Source organism: Manis javanica, chromosome X, assembly GCF_040802235.1.
Source record: "Manis javanica isolate MJ-LG chromosome X, MJ_LKY, whole genome shotgun sequence".
In the NCBI taxonomy this organism is placed as follows: domain Eukaryota; kingdom Metazoa; phylum Chordata; class Mammalia; order Pholidota; family Manidae; genus Manis; species Manis javanica.
The window spans coordinates 36,357,107-36,373,388 of record NC_133174.1 but is presented as its reverse complement, the minus strand read 5'-3'; the positions used below and the strand labels follow the sequence as shown (position 1 = coordinate 36,373,388).

Sequence of the window (16,282 nt, the reverse complement as noted above, 5' to 3'; positions counted from 1 at the left end):
AGTTCACAGTTGTACCTCAGGGTGGTTCTTCCTGTATGGGCCCCTTTTCAGCCACCTTGCAGCCTCCTAATTCTCCACCATTGCTGGAAATCCTATTTAGAACTATTACTAGATTGGTGCCTCGGCTGAGGAAGTAATCTACCCTTTGCGAAGGACAGTGCAAGGACCCACTGGGAGAGCTGGCTTCCTCTTATGACTCAGGCCACCCATTTTTGATAGTTGGCTGGTGATAAGTAAGTAGGGGTTAGGACTGTGGCATGGAGATTTCTCTCTAATGATTTGGAATGCCTTTATGTGTGGAGAGAATCTATAACTGTTCATTTGTGTCTGCCAACCCTTATCTTAGGCTTGCTATGTGCCAGGCTAGTTCGTTGGTAGGTACTAGTATCAGAAGGACAACTCAAGTTCTCCACCCCCAAGGAGAAGCTGGGTCTGACTTGGTCCTTGTTGGTAATGAGCCTCGAATAACACTGTAAAAAATGATTTAGACAGGAGGGCCTCACCAAAGCATTTTCAATTTCTTTCGAGTTATTATATTAGTGTATTTCTTCAACTGACCACTCCTGAGCACTGATTGACGGGCATCATACTAAGCCATGGGAATTCAAAGGCACGTTCCCTTAACCCAGAAAATCCAGGAAGGCGGTTGTGTAAACTCATCATTGTCTGACAACGCTTTGAGTTTGGCTCCAAAACTCACATCCGCTATGATTCCTGTTACACTGATAAGCAACTCAATGACAATTTTTGAAGGATTCTATAAGGGAATGAAATGTGACTATACTGTAATTAACAAGTAACACAAAAAAGCCTCAGGGAATATGACTAATGAGATAAAGAGGGTGGATTTTGCAGCCCCAAACAGCCTAGTACAGTGAAGGCACTCAGCAATCAACCATTCAAGATCTGTTTTTCCTGGTTTGCTTTGTTTTGTTTCATAAGGGCAGTATGCTTTAGGTTATTTAGTAGAAGGTGACTTTGCATGTTGATACAGGAAGCACCGCACACTTCCTGACTGCTTATAAACTGATGACTCAGTCAAATTAATCTGTGAATTTGCGGGCCTGCCACCAAGTCATCCTCAGTGCAGTCCTGCTCACCATGAGCACCCCCGCGGGGGCTGTCACACCCACCTCAGCCCTTGCTCCATCCACATGCACCTGGAGGGGGCAGGCTGTTACTAATGCCTTGAATCGTTTCAGTCTCCCTTGCCTTTGCTCATCCACACCATTTGCACTTTCCCTTAAATCTAATTTACATCACCTTACATTTAAAATAACGGAAGCAATACTTTTTTTTTTTAGTGTCGTTTAGTGTTTTTCCTTCTCCTGCACACCTGACGGGCATGCATGTGCCCCTCCATCCAGTGGCTGACTGGGAAATGGATTCTCCTGGGTGCACAGTGGACACAGACAGGGGAGGAGAGAGGGAGAAGCAAGGGTGGACATAAAGGCCTATAGATGTGTGTCTGCTCACACACAGGTTGAGGGTGGTGCCTAACCTCAAAGTTCTTTTTCTGTTCTTCCTTGCTCATTTGAAACCCTCTTACTGGATTTTCTATACAACATTTGTTCTACAGTCCTGCACCATAATTTTTGTTCAGACAGCCTCAAATTTGCAAGTAAATGATGGAGCAGGAGTAGTAGTATACTCTATTGGGATAGCATTATAACATTTCAGATTCTTCCCTGGAATTCCCACCTTGCTCTATTGCAGTCTTTTGTCGAAATTGCATCTGTTTTGTTCAGGAGAGAAAGGAGAGAAGCAGTTTTGTCCAGAATGAGTTGAAATTGATTCCTCAGTTGTTCTGGAGGTCATGTCTGAAATGAAGGTTTTGGACACAGCACATTCTAGTCCTCTCTTCCCTGTCTCCAGAAAATCAAGCAGTAGTTAACAGAGAAGAAGTGGCTCCTCATAACATGTGAATGTTCAGTCCTTTCTGTTTTATAGGAATAAACTAGTATTTCTTTTACACATCTTGGGTCTTATCTGATTTCTTCTGAAAGAGGAAATAGGGGACTCAAGTAGCAATGGCAAGGAGAACAACATTTCATTAAATGGTGGCTTGCATTAATTCATAACATCACATTGCTTTACTCTGTGCAGAGAGGGACTTACAGTTTGCTTTTTTCAGAAATTGTTGGTTTCTCACCCTTTTGACATCAGTTTGGTTTGCCTGTATATATTTAGAGCACTTGGCTTTGGGGCTTCCCAAGTTGAAAAATGTGGGCTTCACATTGAAGTTGTGTGGGTATTTGATGGGGTGATGAGTATCTTCTTCCATTTTCTCCATGTTCTCCAAGATTACTGTGGAACCATGATTATCGAAGGAGAGGACACTCCAATTGCCTACACGTTGGATGATACCAAACCCGATGGCAGCTATCCTGCCATAATGGGGTAAGGCACAATTATGGTGGCATGGGTGCTATTCAGTGTTGACACAGAATTACCCTACTATTAATAAATGTGCCCCAAACTCTGTTAAATAACTTTTTATCCAAGGGCACTATTCTCCAAATCTGGCAGCAGAAAAGCCCTTACTGCTTTTTAAAAAAATAATGTGTTCCAATGAATAAATATTTAGAAAGGAAGTAGAATACCAATAACATTTTTAAATTTGTTATGTTAATTTTCTGCTTCCCATTTAGTGCTGGGGGTCAATGTGTTTTGGTGAGCTATCTTCTGTGAAAGCATTGTCTAAACACCTGACTTAGGTGTTTTACTAAAAGAGCTTCTATGAAGGCTGTGCAGGCATCAGTGATACTTAACCACTGGGATGCTGAGATTTTTCAAGGCCCACTAGAGAGGAGCCATGGCCAGCCCAGTCCTCCACCTGTCAGGGAAGACCAGCACGGACTGAGAGTGTCTTGATGGTCAGAACCTGGCCCGGACAGGTGGTTACCTGGAGCAGCCAAAATTGAGATGGGCCCTAGGGTATGTACAAGTTTATTTCAGAGAAAGCCAGGGTCAGAACAGAGAAATCAAAGTCAGTTGTTAAGTTGAAGGCAATCATAGGGCTAGAATGGGAGGTGGATTCTAGAAGGGTGGGTAGTAGGGAGACACCATCTTGAGTTAGAACAGAAGAGCAAGGTGGATGAAATTGGAAAGGCTCAGACCTTTGGTGAGCATTCGAGACCAAGGGCTCATTCTTGTTGGCCACCAGCCATGTGGAGGGAGGTATGTCAGTCATAGTATTACCCTAGGCAGAAACTATGGCCAGTCATTTGTTTTTACCCCTGAAAATCCCTGAAGCTGGAAGGTCCCCATCAGTGTTAGGAATGTAACAAATAGTTAAACATGGAACAAAATGAGCTAGTACGTAACTTGTTTCTTCTGGCTAACTTTTGACTTGTACTTTGGGCAATGTGTAGCGATACAAATGAGGCCAGGATGAATTAATCTGCCCCCTTTTCTTACTTGTATGTTTTAGATTTATCCTTGCTCACAAAGCCAGGAAACTGGCACGTCTTACCAAAGAAGAAAGGTAAGAAAAAGAAGGGATGCTTTCTTCCCTCCCTTCCTCCATTCCTTCCTTCCTTCCTTCCTCTGCTGTTCTCTCCCTTCCTCTCCTTCCTCCTTCCTTCCTTCTCCTTCCCTTCTTTTCTTTCTCCTTACCTTCTTTTCTGCCAGCTGACCTGTCTTTTGGTTTAACTTAACTTTTTAATTTAAAAATGGCCTCATAATAATGTGTACTCCCCATCCTATATGTCTGTCATGTTAATTATGTGGGTTTGTATGAAGGCACAGGGCTGATAACTTAAGAAGCAAATTACTATTTATTCAGTTCATTGTACATAAGATACATGCAAGGAGCTATGGAGAATACAAAAATGGATACAGCCCAGGGGCTGAAAATTTACTTGGGAAGGAGATAACCAGGTAGACCAATGACTGCATTGTCGGGCAGTCTACAGTACATCCTGCATGAGTGAGGCCTAACAATTACCGGTTACAGGTACAGAAGGACGCGTTCCTCCGGAGGTGGCAATTTCTCTCAGCAGTTAGTATTCACCACTGCCAATTATTTATCCCACACCAGCACTGATAACATATTTGCCAGCTAAGAGCCCCTGAATTACATTATGGCACATTTCTTGTCCTCCATTAGCCAGTTCCTCCATGACTCCTGCCACCACTGTGCCTGGCAGGGGCATGGAGGTATCACTGGGCCACTTACTTAAAAAGGCTGCCTACTAAAATATTAAGATCCATGAAGTAGGAAGTTTGGTGTGGCTGGTTCACTACTGTATCTCCAGTGCCTGGAACAAATGTTTTCCCAATTGGTCTTTCGATTACATTCATGGCTTATTTATTTTATATTATAATACAATTTTAACTCTTTATGATGCTAAGTTTATCAGTTTTGAAAAGCATGGCTTCTGAATGGTCTAGCATGCATAGAAAAGACTTTTCTGTTCCAAGATTGTTTCCAAAATCACCCATTTTCCCATTACTTTAATGGTTTCATTCTGTGAAGTACAGATCTTTGATCCTTCTGAAATGTATTTTGGTGTAAGAAGTCATGTGGGAGTCCAACTTGGTTTCATTCATGGGTAACCATTTGTCCCAGTGCCATTTTATTGAATAATCTGTGTTTTCGACATAGGTTTAAAATGCCCACGTTTATGATTCTAAGTTCCCTTTTGCATTTGGTTCTATTTCTGAATTTAATTTTATTTCTTTGCTCACTCTGTCCATTGCTCTGCCTGTACCAAAGTATTCCAGTTATGTAAAAACAAATTAGAAAGAAACAAAAAAGAAAAAAATGAGAGAGAAAGAAAGAGAGGGAGGGAGGTGGAGGAAGATGGGGAGAGGAAGGATAAAAGGGAAGAAGGAGAGAGGAGAAGGAAGAGAGGAAAGGCGGGAGTGGAAATTAGGCATTTTCTTTGAGAAAGAGCTCCTGCATTTAAAATGGTAATACTTAGGAAAATCATTGCCTAACCGTAAACCATCTGTAAGATCCCCTTTAGCATTATTGTTCTGTAAAAATAAGACTTGAAGTAACTATAATCTCATACCTTAATTAACTAATTATGACTATTGGCTTATATCCAAGTCCCCCATGAAACTAAATTACCCTTTTACTGAGCATTTATTATACACCAGTTATTGGGCTGGCAACTTTATATGCTTTGTATCAGTGGTGCCCAAAAGTGAGAATCATCTAGAAGGTTTGTGAAAATACAGTTGCTGCCAAGGCTGTTTCAGAGTCAGCAGGTCTGGGGTGGGGCCTGAGAATTTGCATTTCCAGCAAGTTCTTGGATGCTGCTGCTGTTGCTGATCTGGGGCTCACACTGTTGTACATCATTAATGAAAAAATCATGCCAGTTTGTTGATAAAACTAAAGCTCAGAGAATGTAAGTAACCTGCTCAAGACCTCACAGTATGTAAGAGCCAGAAGCAAAATTGAAAGCTTTTCCAGCTCCCTCCTTTCTGACCATCGACTTCCTCCTGGCCAGGTGTCGGAAGAAGGGGGAGAGCGAGGATCATGTCTGGGTCCTCCCAGAATCTCTAGTACTCAGCAGACTGATGGACACTTAAGAGGTACACAGTTTCCTTGAATGAACAAATTGCCAGATGCTCCCAGGGATACAGGTCACACATCACTGCATTTCCTTTCATACTGTTTGTTACCTCATAGATTTAAGACATCTGAAACGGAACCAAAGTACCTTGCTTTGAAAAATTAAAATTAAATGTCAAGTGAAAGTGATAGAGCATCTTTTTGAATGAGGAGAGAGGTACCTCTTCTATTTTTTCTTTCCCGTCCTTCCTGTATTCCTTTTTACACTTGTCTTCTTTGCACCTCCTCCCGTAGGTTGAAGAAACTCTGTGAGCTCTATGCAACAGTTCTCGGCTCCCAAGAAGCTTTGCACGTAAGGCTGCTTCCCAACCCTTTCTGAAGGGAAAGAGATCTTGCTTTGTTCTGAAGGGGCTAGCAGGGATGGGCTCTGCTAGGAGATCCCTGGAGCTCATGTTTCCCCTGATGTATTACTGGAGGGGTCTGCAGAGGCCTGGGCAACTTATACATTGTCCCAAAGGGTAGGGGCCCAGGTGTGCTAATAGCAGCCCAGGAGCCCTGCAGCTCTGTGCATTTTATGTGGTACTGTGCTTGACCCTCAGTTTGTTACTCTTCCTGGAGCAAGGCATAGGGCCACTCTGCTCCCAGCTCTGTCAGGGACAAAAGAGGGGAGCTTCTGCTACCCGCAGTGGGATTCTAGATCCTAGCAGCCTGGATAGGGATGAAAAGAGCTTCTCTTTCTCTGTTGATCTTGTAAAGGGTCTACAGTCTCCATAAATGCAGAGAACAAGCTGGTGGCTGCCAGAGGGGAGGGGTAAGGGGATGGGCAAAATATGTGAAGGGGATCAAGAGGTACAAACTTCCAGTTATAGAATAAACACGTCATGGTGATGAAAAGCACAGCATTGGCAATATGGTTAATAAATCGTAATAACTTAGTATAGTGACACAGGTTAACTCCGTGCATCCTGGTGAGCATTTGGAACATATATAATTATCGAGTCACTATGCTGTACACCTGAAACTAATATAAATATTACATGTCAACTGTACTTCAATTAAAAAATAAATAAAAGTGAGCAGAGTCTCATTTGCATACATAAACTAGCATATAAGCATTCCCTAACACTCACACCACCCCCACTGTCTGTTGGGTAAATAGGGTGGCCTGCCCCTCTCCCACACTTCCCTCTTTGCCTTGTTTTACCCTGGAACAGTAGGGGCTCAGGGAAGACACACTGCTTGGCTAGGATGAGCCCTGTCAGCTGAGTTTCCTAGACACCTTTGCAAGTAGCCTGAGGAAATTGTGATCTTCAAGTTAAGTAAGTAGTCCCCCCACCACCCAGGTGGCTAAAGGCAGGAAGGGGAGGGGGAAGGAGGCAGCATGATCCAGGCTTTTGGTGACAGGCAGAAGGGCCTGATGTGCTTGTAACCATCACTGCCTCCCAAATCAATATTTAAAGCAATGAATTGGTGCTCTTGTGACATTCACCAAACTGCTGGTTTTTTAATGTTTTGACATGGATTAAATCATCTTTTGAAAGCAATTGTTAAATCCAGTTATCCAGAAAGCAGTTGAAGACAGTGGAGATCAACGTACAAATGAGCGGTGAAAAGCATGACAAAAATTTAATGAGGGGGCTGAGAACGTTGAAATTGTTAATTTAAGTCTCTTAAATCCAGATCTCTGCCATGAACACCGTGACCTAGTTGAGCAGCTACATGGTTTAATCTTATTACTCTAATACCGTGCTCAACTTTGCAGTGGCCTGTCTCCTCATTGTCAAGTTGTGGCTTTCGAATCTGTCGTTTTTGTTCATGCTTTTAAAGCAAGATTTTGTTTCCCTGTACTTGATCTAGGTGAAACACTTGCTTTTGAGGATCTGGGGAGTTCTTTCTCAGCCAATGAACAAGAATAATTGGTTGGTTTGGAGAGAAATGTCATTATAATGAGGAATGTGCTTTGTTTGATTTTTTGCTTTCATAGACCATTTAGCAAATTAAGCCTAGCCTCTAAGCTCGAGGCCAGTGTGAGTGAAGTAGTAAAACCAAAATTATATGCACACTAAAAAAACTTCATTTCACAGCTATGAAAAGTTACTAGCTATGAAAACGCTGTTCAAGATAGTTTGTCCTGGTAGATACCCAAGCTTTTTTGAAGTTATGTTTGGAGACACTCCTAGGCTGAAACAGTGTGTAGCTGAGATTCCCCCAACAACCTGTCAGATGGTTGTTTGGGGGACCCCAGTGGGAGAGGAAAGCAGGTGATCTCAAGTTCCAAAAAAGTTGATCATGTTAATGTGGGAAAGTCTCTTTTTCTAAGAAGAATGTGGAGGATTAATCCTTGATGATGAAAATGAGTTGGTCCTATCTTTGCTCTTGACATAGAAGGGCCATTTGCTTTGCTCTTGCTTTTGTGTCTATTGGTTGGAAGGAAGCAAGCCCTGAGGGCAAGGAAAGGTGAAAGGTGAAGTCCAACCTTTCTTCTGATTGGCTGGGAACAGCCAGAGAGGGGTGCTCATGAAGTGGTGGTCACCCTGGGACACAGAGAGGGGAGAGGGCTGGACACGAGACCTGGGCACACCACTAGAGGCCTAGAGCCAGTTAACACCCCTCAGACAGGGCCTCGTGCTTTGTAAATAGGATGACTTACAAATGACTCCCCAAAGTCCCGTATGTGATGGCAAATTCTAGAAACAAAATATTTTTCAAAATCTATTTTTAAACTAATGTCTTCCTCTTAAGACTTGCCATGTTGATTTTCTCTTTTCAAAATAATACTTAACACTTATGTTTAGTTATTTTCAATAAAGATCCCGAGCTTTGCAAAATCTAGTCAGCTAATATTTTGCCTCTCCTTGGCAAAAACAAATTTTTCAAGTCAATAGTTGTTTTCACATTCCACCATCAATAGAACTGCCTATATCCCATGATATATTTTTTTTCTGTTTAGCTTCCTTATTCACTCATTCTCCCTAGCTTCCCTTAATAAACTTCACTTCCACCGAAAATGTGAATCTGGTCATTCTTTTCCTTGACAGACATGTTTTTCTGCTTTTTTTCCTGCTCCAACCATTCCAGTAAGCATAAATAATTTTTTAAACTTGTCTTGAAACCATTAGGCACTAAAAACTTCTTAGTGGGTAAGACCAAATTAAAAATGTAACTAGACAATTGCAGTTTATGAACAGTACCTGAGACATCAATGAACCAAGTGAAAACCTTCTCAAGTCAGAATTTTCTAGAAGTTTATTACTAAAGACATTTGTCCAAAGACATATCTCTAAAAACATCAGGATAAAAAGGATCCATTTCAGACATATATTGGAAGCCTTCTCTAATTCTAATAGGTGGCCTACTGGACTGTGTTTGATTGATTTGAGACTAGATAGCTCCCTTTGAGTCTCCTCTGAGCCTCTGTCACTCTCTTGCAGCCGGTGCACTATGAAGAGAAGAACTGGTGTGAGGAACAATATTCTGGAGGCTGCTACACGACCTACTTTCCCCCAGGGATCATGACTCAATATGGAAGGTAGAGTAAAAGTGCTAAGCTCTGACTGAAATTCCCAGAATCTGAATCCAAACCCTAAATAGGCTCATGTTGCTCTTCTCCCTTTTTTCTAGTAAATGCTACAAAAAAAAAAAAAAAAGAAATCTTCAGTTTTCTTTGTGTCTTGTCAATCTCATGAATGAAGGCATTCTAGTTCTGCATCACGGTGGTGCCTTGCTCTCTTAGTTCCTCCAAAGGAGCAACCCCAATCAATATAAGCGAAACAAGCTGCAGCATAGAAATGGGAATTTAGTCAGGGGGTTCATTTACACTGTCAGAAGTGGCTTTATACTGAGTTTAGAGCTCAATAAACCTTCCTCAAATGGAAGTGTACAAGTGCCAACATGGGAACGGTGTTATAAAAGTTCTAGGCTGGGGTTCCGGTCCTGATTCTATCAATAACAAACTTTGTCATCCTTACTTTTCTTAGGCGTACGAAAAAGGACAGGATGGCAACATACAAGGGATAATAACCAGTATGTTAATGAAACATGAGTTATTTTTTAACATCTTTATTGAGATATAATTTGCATACCACATGACTCACCCATTTAAAGGGTACAGCTCAGTGGATTTTATCATGCACAGTGTTGTGGGTCGAACTATGACTCATTGATGTTCGGTTAATTGCATTTGATGACAACCACAAGGCATGAATTAATAATAGTAATTATTACGGTCATTATAGTAATAGTAAACCAAGCAATAATTTAATGCCAAGAATGCAATCTAAACAAAGTAAGAAATGTAGTGAGTCAAAGGCTCTTGAGGGTATACAGTAAAAAGAGGTATGAACAAATGGAAATGGCTAATTGATTTGTCCATGAGAAGTGGTGAAAGAAGGATTACAACCTGCTTGTGAGAAGCTACATAATGACTTTGGTGAGCAAAATAGCCTCAATAAGAACATTCTGGGGCCAAAGGGCACCACCTGATTAGCTACTGGGTCATTAAGTTAATTTTTAGACATGCTGAGTGTAGAATATGCCAAGAGCAATTGTTTCATTCAGCATTTATTGGCTAAGTGCCAACCATTTGCCAAGTTCTGGGTAGAAAGCTTCCACACCAAGCAAAGCCCTCTGCTGTGAAGGAGCTGACGGTGCTGGAGGCTGGGTGGGGATGGGAAGAAGTTGGCTCTAATGCACTGTGGTAAGCACCCTAATAGAGGGGCAGAAAAATACCATAGCAACCCAGAGAGGGACAGACTGGCCTTACCTAGAGAAATCTGAGCCAGCTTCACAATCACATACCACCTGAGGGTTGCAGCAGGCAGAGAAAGGCTACTGGGGTTGCCCTCTAGGTGGATGGGACTGTACGAGCAGATGTTTGGAATCCTACAAGTTCCTGGGGAAGAGCTCTGCCTGGCTAGACTCTGGGTGATACTGAGGATGGAATGGAGCATCAGAGAGGTAGATAGGATCCTTTGATTCATGTAACATATTCAGGAATATAAAACTTGATCTTTCAACAGAGAAAGGCCAATCAAAGCATTACTTTTGTTTTGGGTTTTGTGATGTGATTAGATTTCTGGCCATGGTGTGGCAAGTTTCAGTCTCAGTCCTGTAAGCTGTGTCAGGAAAATGTCTTTTGGGCAGTGGGATGGGAAAAGCAAAAAGGACACTCACCCACACTGGCCTGCCCCTGACCACACGAGAGAAGCAAGACAAAGCACTATTTCCATCATTATTCTTTCCCAGGGACATGTGTCAAGCTTCATATCGCTAGCTTCAATTTGTCAGGTAGAAACTAAGGCATAGCCTATTTGGTGACATAACTCCTAGCCTGAGCAGGGACTGTCTGCCCACAGGGCTTCCCTTGACCCTTCAGGTCTGGAACTCTTCACTGGGATACTACAAGGAGTTTTATGTTCATGGCCCTGGAAGAACACAGAACATGTTTGGTTTCCAGATGGAAAACAGAGGGCAGTTTTGACAGCACAACTTTAGTAACGAAATAAACACATATTTCTAAAGGAACTATCTTCTTGATATACTGAAAAACTGATTGCAGTGATTAAGCAGCAACACACATAAGGAAATGTTTTGCTCCACCAAGTCAAGAGAAATATGCATGGAAATATCCTTTTTTGTGAATATACACTGTGTGTTCGCTCACCTGCAAAGGAAGAGGCAGGAATTTTTCTTCTCTAGCTCCTGGACTTTTCTTTCCCTAAGGAAAGATTTCCACACAACAAGTGGAGGAAAAAATATCTCTTTGTTTGAAATAAATTCTTGGTTGTTAACATTTTTACATTCTGCTTGTTAGCATGATTAATGCGCTAAGCCTTATTGTCTCTTCTAATAGTTCATTCTAGGATTTGGCCAGGCCTCCCAGAGGTTTCCAGTTTGGGGTTTAGTTCCCTCTGAAAAAAAGCAAACATGGTGAAAGCAGCATTGTTTAATGGATGACAAGAAAACAAATTTACCTTCTCCTGCAGGGAACCCTTCCCTAATGCCCTTAGGCTCTCCCGTCCATGCTGGATTTGGATCATTGCAGATTACTCCAGTATTATTAGCAGTATTCTCATACTCTATAATATCTTCTCTTCTACTTTCTACCCCTTTTTTTCTTGACAGCTACAATAAGGGTCAGCCATCGATTCAAGCTAGCCAATTCGGTTTTCTGATAAAAGGCTTGGTGGTGTGCAATGGTGACTGAGAGCAGGGCTGTTAGCAGTGAACATTCACATCCCTTACCTGATATAATGGAAACCTGGGATAAGATAAATAATGACATGTTGGTGATGCTTCCCTTATGGTATTTTTGTTAGGGTAACAACAAACTTCCCCCTTAAAGCCAGTTGCTGTGACACTTCTGTCCCTTTTCGTGGCATATGGACATTCTTCGTTAGCTAGATATGACGATACAGGAGGCAAAGCATAGAGGATAAAAGCGTAGACCTTGACATCTGGTAGACTCAGTTCAAATCCTAGTTCTGCTGTTTTCTAGAAGTGTGGCTCTTGGTAAGCTGCTGCACATTTCTCCAAGCCTCAGTTTCCTCATGTGTAAAATGGGATAATGACAATAGTAGCTATGTCATAAAGTTCTTGAAAAAGATTTAAAAAAATAATTCAAAAGAGGGAGGAAATATAACTAGGTGGTTAAGACAGTGGGCTCTGGAGTGAGATGGCCTGAGTTCAGATACCAGCTCTGCCACTCAACAGAGCAAATTACTTTCTCTTTGGTGCTGGTGAGATTCTCCAAGCAGATTCTGACACAAAGATTAGCATACGGGATATGTGCTAGGGAGAGCCCCTGGTATCGGCAACTGTGGAGAGGAAGGAAACAGGAGTGGGCAGAGGGCAGAGTTGGGCTGTGATGCAGTTGCAGTGAAGGTCTCAGCTGACCCACGGGGAGCTCTGAAGCTAGGGTATTATTCTCTGGGGTTTAGGAGTTGCTGCAAGTTGGAGCAAGGGGTCAGGTGTTTATAGCCCCATGACAATCCACCACCAGATGCAACTGCTGCTGGAGAGAGGCATGATCATGAATGAGGCAATTTTCTTCAGCAGAGCCAATCTCCAAAGAAGACTGACATCCAAGGCCATCTGCTGACAGCCCTCCCTGAGACTGGGAATAAGTCCCTCATTCTTGAGGAGGGTCTGGGCTATGCATGACAATGTCCACCACAGTGGCTGAACCTCCATGTTCTCATCAGCCAAATGGGGATAATAATGGTACTGATGAGGATTAATGCACTTAGAAGAGGACCTGGCACCCAACAAATGTTAACAGTTAGAATTTAATGGAGTAGAACTCTTTAACACTGGTAGAGGTAAGTGCTCAATGAATAGTAGTTTTGGAGCCTTAGTGAGACTCACATATTTGTTACATTATTGATGAAAAAGGTCTTAGAAATCATTGGGCCGTACCCTTTGAGAGATGAGGAAGCTGGAGCTCAGTGAGAGGAAGTGATTTATCAAGTTCACTGGTAGGGAACTGGGGGCATGTGTCACCTTGCTCAGAGCTGGTGAATCATAATAGGAGCAGTATGTGACCGGGCTCACTTAGTCGCTCACTTCATGTAGGTGAAGCAAATATATACTCCACTGATGTCAGGCCCTATACCTGGAAGCTCTTGGTATAGAAGTGGACTCTGGCTTTTATGCCATTTTGTCTGTGACAGGGAACATGCAAGAGCTGGAGGAACCTGTGAACCTCATTCCGAAACTGCCGGTGTACTCCTGATGTTCAGAATCTGAGGAAACCAACCAGCCTTGGTCTTTGTGGGAAGACTCTTCGCTGGCTTTCTGAGACTGATCAATTTTACCCCTGTGCTTTTGTTTCAAGGGTTCTACGCCAGCCAGTGGACAGGATTTATTTTGCAGGCACCGAGACTGCCACACACTGGAGTGGCTACATGGAGGGGGCTGTGGAGGCTGGGGAGAGAGCAGCCCGAGAGGTAAGGCCTGAGGCCATGGGCTGTGGGGGAAGGAGGCAACTCATGGGCTTGCTAAGCAGGTCAATGATGTCTGAGATCCTAAACTCCCCAGTAACCTCCATTGGAAGAACACCACTTTAACAGTAGCTTCAGGTGAAGTGAACACCTTAGCCCCAAAGTAACAATGGAGGTATCTATCATGTCACCCATGGTAAAAAGAGCACATAGGGCAAATGATCACTGTGGCTATACTTGTGAGATAACCTAATCTAACATCCCCATGAAGACATGTTCACAACAACTAAAATTTATGGTGAATCTAATGGCTGGAATCTCTTTTGTCATAGACTAGACCTTTTGGAGCCTTTTAAAGGTTGAGTGGATGACGTGTTGGCTTTTACTCTGGTATTTTTGCTGGTGATCCCAAGAGACATTCAATTAGACTTTAAAAAGCAGATTAGGAGAAATGGTGTCACTCTGTTATTTGCCAAGATAGTCTTTCTTTTCAGATCTTGCATGCCATGGGGAAGATCCCAGAGGATGAAATCTGGCAGTCAGAACCAGAGTCTGTGGTAGGTTACATTTTATTTCATGAATTTAAATCCCTTTCTTCTAACAACAATTATTTGCAAAGAGAATACACTTGTATATATTCACATACCTTTCTCTAAGTGATTCAACCCATCAATGTTTAAAGAGATACCATGGGTTAGGGCAGAGGTGAGAGATTTAGAAGAACTTTGATAAACTGGCAGCTGCCACATCCATTGCATATTATCAAGAAAAACATACTGTTCGTTTGGTCAGAGAGTTCTAGACATATTCAGAACTGAATAAATGCCTGTTGAATAAATCTCTAACCTGGTGATTCTCAACAGCAGATAGACAATGGAAGGAAATTACTTTTCCTGACCAGAAAGAAGGACACATAGAGGATAGAATGAAATGCATTGTTGAGGACAGGGGTCAAAAGGGTCAAAGTTATTCCACTATCAAGTGTGAAGTCAAATAGCCCCAGCCAGTCCAAAGCATTCCCTTAGCACTTCTGTTAGAGATAGGACTGAGGGCCTAGTGGACCACAGATTCATCCAACTCAACAAAGATTTACCGCACACCTACTCCACACCAGCTGTTGTGATAAGGGTATGGCAGGGCTTTACTGAAGCCCAGCCTGTGGTGAGGAGAACAGATGATAACCAGAAAGCTCAAGTGTGATGAAGAACACCTGCTGAGAGTATAAAAAGATGGGGCCATCCTAGCCTGAAGGCACAGGAAAGGCTCCCCAAGGAAGGGAGGTATAGACTGAGCCAAAAACTAGTCAAGCAAAAGGCCCAGTGGGGTATGAGGGTAAGTACTCTGAGCAAAGGGAATGTTATGTGTAATGGTCTTGAGGTTAGCAAGAGTGGGTCATATTCAGAGAACTGGAGGAAATACAGACTTTCTGGAGCAAAGTGTCCAAGCCCTGTACTGACACTAAGTATTCTCTAAACCCAGGATGTCCCCGCACGGCCAATTACCATGACCTTTTTGGAGAGACATTTGCCCTCCGTGCCAGGCCTGCTGAGGCTGATTGGATTGACCACCATCGCAACAGCAACTGCTCTTGGCTTCCTGGTCCATAAAAGGGGGCTACTTGTGAGATTCTAAAGAGATGGCATCTGTAAACGCACCCTCTTATTACTCTACTCGGTGTATAGGTTTGGGGAAGGGTTTGCAACAAAGTTCCACAAAGACATGAAGATTGTAGAATGAGATGGTGCCACTGAAGAGAAGTCAGACTTCCAACCACAGGAAACACAGTAGCTCTTTCTTGCTTATCGCTCCTTACCTGGCACTTGCTTTTTATCCCTTACCTGGCTTAGCACTCTGTTGTGCCCATTTCCAAGTTTACTCCCCCTGGAATCTTTATGGTAGGTAAGCAGGCTTGTTTAAGGTCTTTGATGTCCCACAACACACCTTGCTTATGCACGGAAAACTAGTTTTTTCCCACCTCTGTGGCTTTGTGCTTGTCCTTCCTCTTACCTGTATCATCCTCATCTTTCCAGTTCTCCGCATTTGTCCTCAGAATCCTGTACTGGCATAGCTGGAAGGCCTTTGAGATGGTCTAGTCCTCACCTTCTATTTTAGAGTTGAGCAAATTGAATGAGCCACTGATATTTTGGGGACAAGAACACAGGTTCACTGCTTTTCCCATTTCCCAGGATGTATGCTCCAATCACCCTCCTCCACTCCCTGCCAAAGTTGCTGATGGTGTCCCCTTCTGTGGCTTTATTCTGTATTAAGTTGTTATGTCCTACTCAGATGCTACTCAGTATATATCCTTAAATCTTAACTGTCTTGTGCAATGTGATTTTAATTTTTTGAGAATAAGAATCTGGCCTTTTCTTCCTTTTGTATCCTCCATTATATCTGGATACAAAGGTCAGGACACATTTGGGCAATTAAAAATAAAGTTGATTGACTAGATGTCTGTTTTCTTTTCTTTTTGAGTAACAACTTTTAAGGTTTTGACAGATCAGTCAAGATCCAGTATTAGGCACATCATTGTGGCTTAAAAGCATTTAGTAAAAATTTCCTTGAAGCCCAGGAAATGCATACGCATTTTGATTGTGTCATCCATCATGGGTGGCACGTGTGTGAGCACTTGGTAAATGATTTATAATGATATGTTAAGGATGTTAAAAAATGGAGCTCCTTGCTTTCACCACCTCCCCAAGAAAAAGTGTCAAAATAATTGACATACTAGTAAACAAGATGCTTTAACCATTAAGATAATTATAATATTTCAGTTGACTTTTCATATTCCTTATCAGTGCAAAGCTTTTTACTA

The 16,282-nt window shown here is 42.4% G+C and overlaps 1 protein-coding gene across 3 annotated transcripts in view; it reads left to right on the top strand.

Annotated features, from left to right (window-relative positions):
* The window catches only part of MAOB (monoamine oxidase B), a 116,550-nt gene extending 100,632 nt beyond the window's left edge, over window positions 1-15,918 (top strand). For 2 of the 3 annotated variants that reach the window (XM_037001517.2, XM_037001516.2), the window contains 7 exons: window positions 2,304-2,400; window positions 3,434-3,487; window positions 5,822-5,879; window positions 8,959-9,056; window positions 13,362-13,473; window positions 13,962-14,024; window positions 14,947-15,918. In XM_037001517.2, coding sequence (XP_036857412.1) covers window positions 2,304-2,400; window positions 3,434-3,487; window positions 5,822-5,879; window positions 8,959-9,056; window positions 13,362-13,473; window positions 13,962-14,024; window positions 14,947-15,099 — 635 coding nt within the window. In that variant the 3' untranslated portion in view covers window positions 15,100-15,918. Of the gene's footprint in view, window positions 1-2,303; window positions 2,401-3,433; window positions 3,488-5,821; window positions 5,880-8,958; window positions 9,057-13,361; window positions 13,474-13,948; window positions 14,025-14,946 lie in introns of all 3 variants that reach the window. The other variant, XM_037001518.2, reaches the window with a different exon arrangement.
* The last annotated feature ends 364 nt before the right edge of the window (window positions 15,919-16,282 follow it).